The 4,407-nt window shown below is 44.7% G+C and overlaps 1 protein-coding gene across 1 annotated transcript; it reads left to right on the forward strand.

The window, feature by feature from the left end:
• The first annotated feature begins 473 nt into the window (after window positions 1-473).
• On the forward strand, window positions 474-1,962 carry LOC122046003 (auxin transporter-like protein 2). Its single transcript, XM_042606469.1, has 5 exons — window positions 474-908; window positions 1,005-1,190; window positions 1,284-1,396; window positions 1,525-1,708; window positions 1,794-1,962. Exons 1-5 carry the CDS (start codon window positions 735-737, stop codon window positions 1,893-1,895), a joined length of 759 nt encoding a protein of 252 aa, XP_042462403.1. The 5' UTR covers window positions 474-734; the 3' UTR covers window positions 1,896-1,962.
• The last annotated feature ends 2,445 nt before the right edge of the window (window positions 1,963-4,407 follow it).

Below are 4,407 nucleotides of genomic sequence, written 5' to 3' on the forward strand. Positions count from 1 at the left end.
TTTTCTCTATATATATATATATATAATTAATGTATAGTGTATAAAGAATATATATATATATATAAAAAATGTATAGTGTATAAAGATGGACTACTACTATTACAGTATATATATATATATATATATATATATATATATATATAAATAATGTATAGTGTATAAAGATGGACTACTACTATTACAGTAAATTCGTAGCTCATTGTTAGCCGTGGAAAACAAAAAAAAAAAAATGAGCGAGGTTTGAGCTAAGCTAAGTGCTACCCTTGATTATTATAGTTGATCGCGGTTCAGGAACCCATGCCGCGGTCCGGTTAAAGAGGTGGGGATGCACTTTAATTGACTCGGGAACCGGACCGGACCGCCCGTGCAAAACAGTTGTGCCACGCCCCAATGAGTGCCCATTATTAATTTATTCAAATCGACGGCCCGACCCGGCCGGTTGATAATTCCTCCCTCTTTCTTCATCTTTTTTCTCTCTGGGAGTCGCAGCGTTAAAGCTCTGCTAAAGTGAGAAAGGCCAAAACCAATCTCATCAAAGCACTGCGCCTTTGTCTCTCCAAATCTCTCTTTCTTTCTCTTTTTGCTGTATATAACCAAGCCCAGCGGCTATCAACGAGGAGCAAGTAGTATTTTTTTTTTCATTTATCAAACCAGAAGCAAAGAGAGGCCAGCTCGTTGATTAGACATAGAGATCATTGCGGGAGTAGTTTCATCTAAGTGGATATAACAGATCGATGGGGTCGACTTCAAACGGGAACGAGGACAAGGTGTTGGAGACTGTGATGGTGGGGAGGTACGTGGAGATGGAGAGCGAAGGGGAGGAGAAGACCATCAAATCCAAGCTCTCCGGCCTCCTCTGGCACGGTGGCTCCGCCTACGACGCCTGGTTCAGTTGTGCCTCAAACCAGGTCCGTACGATATTTCAAGACTACTATCTATAATCTATTTCTTCAGCTTGTTGGGATGTTTGATTTTATCTTCTGTATTGTTGCTTGCATGTTCAGGTGGCTCAGGTGCTGCTAACACTGCCTTACTCATTCTCCCAGCTGGGGATGCTGAGTGGAATCTTGTTCCAGCTCTTCTACGGCTTGTTGGGAAGCTGGACTGCTTACCTCATCAGCATTCTCTACGTGGAGTACAGAACCAGGAAGGGGAGGGAGAAGGTGGACTTCAGGAACCATGTCATTCAGGTAAATCTATATAATTAATGTTATATGTATCTCTTTTATCATGTGATGGTCTACACATTTTAACATAAATATATACTCTGTTACGAAATGAAGTGGTTTGAAGTACTAGATGGGCTACTGGGGAAGCACTGGAGAAACGTTGGATTAGCATTTAATTGCACCTTTCTTCTCTTCGGATCCGTCATTCAGCTGATTGCTTGCGCTAGGTAATATAGAGCATATAGATGGATTAGCTAGCGACTAGGCAGATGTCTGAACTCTGTTTTTTTTGTGGTGTGCAGTAACATATACTACATCAATGATATCTGAACTCTGTTTTGTTTGTGGTGTGCAGTAACATATACTACATCAATGACAAGCTAGACAAGAGGACCTGGACCTATATCTTCGGTGCTTGCTGTGCCACCACGGTCTTCATCCCCTCCTTTCACAACTACAGGATATGGTCATTCCTAGGCCTCCTAATGACCACCTACACAGCCTGGTATCTCACCATCGCTTCTCTCCTCCATGGCCAGGTACAGTGTTTAATTTTTGAGGTGGCAACAAGCTAAAGTTAATCCTATATATTAACAATGGCTTCTGGTATAAAAACGTAAGCAGGTGGAAGGGGTGAAGCATTCGGGACCAACCAAGCTGGTTCTCTACTTTACAGGCGCCACCAACATCCTCTACACCTTCGGTGGGCACGCTGTCACAGTGTAAGGCGACATCACGTAAACTCCTTCAAAGTACAAGACGTAAAACAAAGCAAACGCCAACTTAATGCGCCCCTAAACTTTATGTCCATAGAAATTCAGTTAATTCGCACATTTTCCCATACATGTGATGCACACTGACCGCCATTGTGATCTCTTTATTTTTGGGTTGTCTTCTTTGACTGGGTAGGCTGTAGTTTGTTTAGTAAGGGCCGAGTCCACTCCAGCGAATAAAATTAAGGACAATGTTAAATGGTTAAAATCGTCAGCCGAGCTGGGCCGTCCGATCTAGGGCACAGGAATTGGAGTGCACATCTGGCCGTTGAATTCAAACCACCAAAAGTCACATCAGCAGCTGTCACCTCGAACGTGCGGTGACTGCGCTGGCGACATGTGGTGTCCCCCCACGGGGCAGCATTTAATGGGTGCGTGCTCGACCTTAATGGAAGTGATCTGCACACATCACGAGGAGATTCAGACGGCGTCAGCAGTAGCTGACCGGCCCCCGCCCTCTTGATAGCGATGAGGGAAAATATCCAAAGTACAAAGGCACAAAGCACCGACCGGGGGAGAAAGGTCCATTCGGTAGGAACCGAATGGGATTTGGCTCGCCTACTAGCCGACCGGCCGACCTCTCACCGGACTATTGGTCTAGTGGGTCGGACTTTGACCTCCTTCGACTAGACTTGAAGGGAAGGCATGTGATCCGGTGGTAAAGGGGAGCCCGTCCAACAGGAGGTCATGGTCAACACCCCGCAGACGGGGCGAATTACCTTCCGATCAAGGGAGGAAGAGCCGCCCCGACATCTCGATAGCTGCTCCCAGTTTCTAACGCTCTTAGGCAAAATGAAAGGATAACGATCGATCATCCCGCCTCGGCTGACGGTAGACGAGGCATCAGTCCAGGTTAGAGATCACCCGAAATTGTGAACTCGGACATAAAACAACCGGCCAAGCGGACATCCCTCGGGAGGGCGCTAGCCGAGGTGACCTCCGCTCGACCCAGGGAGGGCGTTAGCCGAATGGCCCATCCGCGCGGACTGGTAAAGGACAGAAAGAGCGGTTAGCGATATCCTCCTAGAGACCAGTGACGTCGACAGAAGGCATGGTCAGCAGTAGAGTCCGTAGCATGGTTAGACAAAGAATCGTACGGTGAAAGCTTCCACTGTCACGTCAGATATATACTCGTGTTGTTGAGGTATGGCGACAGGCGCACATTTCTGACACATCCATTCCAAGTATGCTTTGATGACTGTGCACGCCTCGAGGAGCATGCACGTGCCTCTGGGGAGCCCTATATAAAGACCCCCAGACTTCGACGGAGGTAGGCTCACTAATATACTGTAACTACAGTTCTCGTTTCTTCTTGTCCTCTTCTTTCGCCGAAGATTTGACTTGGCGTCAAGGGCCATCGCCGAGGAACCCTCCGGTTGCCGTGTTTGCGTTTACGGCAATGAGGATCACGTCTTGAGTCTTCAACTAGTCAGCAAGAGCGCCACATCCCGGCCTTCATCGACTCAACACTCCAGCAGATCAATAACTAAGTGACCTTTTATTAAATAAATTATTTAATATTAAAATACAGAAGGAAAAACAGTGAGTCAACTCCATGCGATGATCAAAGACATCCTCAACGGACTCTACGCGATAGGCCACCAAATGGAAAATTGTGATTTAATAAGGTATGCTTTAAATGCTTTTCCGCGTAATACATTGTGGGCATCTATCGTGGATGCCTAAAAAATTTCTAAAAATTTATCTAAATTGAAACTAGATGAACTATTCTGTGAACTTGAATTACACGAGTAGACTAACGCCGAGTCCGAGAAAGGTATTGCTTTGTTTGCAGGTCCCTCCAAGGAAAAGAAAAAGACCAAGCCTAAATCTAAAGATGAGTTCGACCAAGATTCTGAAGACGAAGAATACCTGGTGAACCTGGTAAGGAAGATGTTCACCAGGAGGAAGAAGAGCTTCAGCAAAAAGGACCTGCAGGAGACCAACTCCCCATCTGAACCAAGGAACATGACTTGCTTCGGGTGCAACAAGAAAGGTTACTACAAGAACGAGTGTCTGAGATTGAAAAGCAACAAGTCAAAGATATCCAAGAAGAAGGCTCTCAAAGTAACCTGGGACGACTCTTCCTCAGAAGAATCAGAGGTCGAAGATCAGAAGCACCAGAGTCACCTCACGTTAATGACCTGTGAAGAAGAATCGGAGGACGAACCGGAAGACAGGTCCGAACCCAAATCGAGCCACGAGTCCGTACTCATTTCTAAAGGTCCCGAAGAGGTATGTTTTAATTTGAATAAGAAAGTTTTTAGAATTATTTCCTGTTTAAATAAAAAATTAACTACAATAGAAAATGAAAATAAATTGTTCCTTGAGGAAAACCAAAACCTCAAGGAACAAATCATAAATTCTAATCCAACTCAAGACCTAACACTTAAGGAAGAAAATTTAACACTAAAAATAGAAAATAATAAATTAAAAAGTATGTTAGAAAAATTTACAACAAGATC

The sequence above is a fragment of the Zingiber officinale genome, chromosome 2B (genome assembly GCF_018446385.1).
Source record: "Zingiber officinale cultivar Zhangliang chromosome 2B, Zo_v1.1, whole genome shotgun sequence".
Lineage (NCBI taxonomy): Eukaryota > Viridiplantae > Streptophyta > Magnoliopsida > Zingiberales > Zingiberaceae > Zingiber > Zingiber officinale.

Excerpts from the sequence above, each read along its gene's own strand:
- LOC122046003 (XM_042606469.1), top strand. The coding sequence starts at position 735 with ATGGGGTCGACTTCAAACGGGAACGAGGACAAGGTGTTGGAGACTGTG. Across the intron at positions 909-1,004 it reads TCAGTTGTGCCTCAAACCAG|GTGGCTCAGGTGCTGCTAAC; the intron begins GTCCGTACGATA and ends TTGCATGTTCAG. Across the intron at positions 1,397-1,524 it reads CAGCTGATTGCTTGCGCTAG|TAACATATACTACATCAATG; the intron begins GTAATATAGAGC and ends TGTGGTGTGCAG.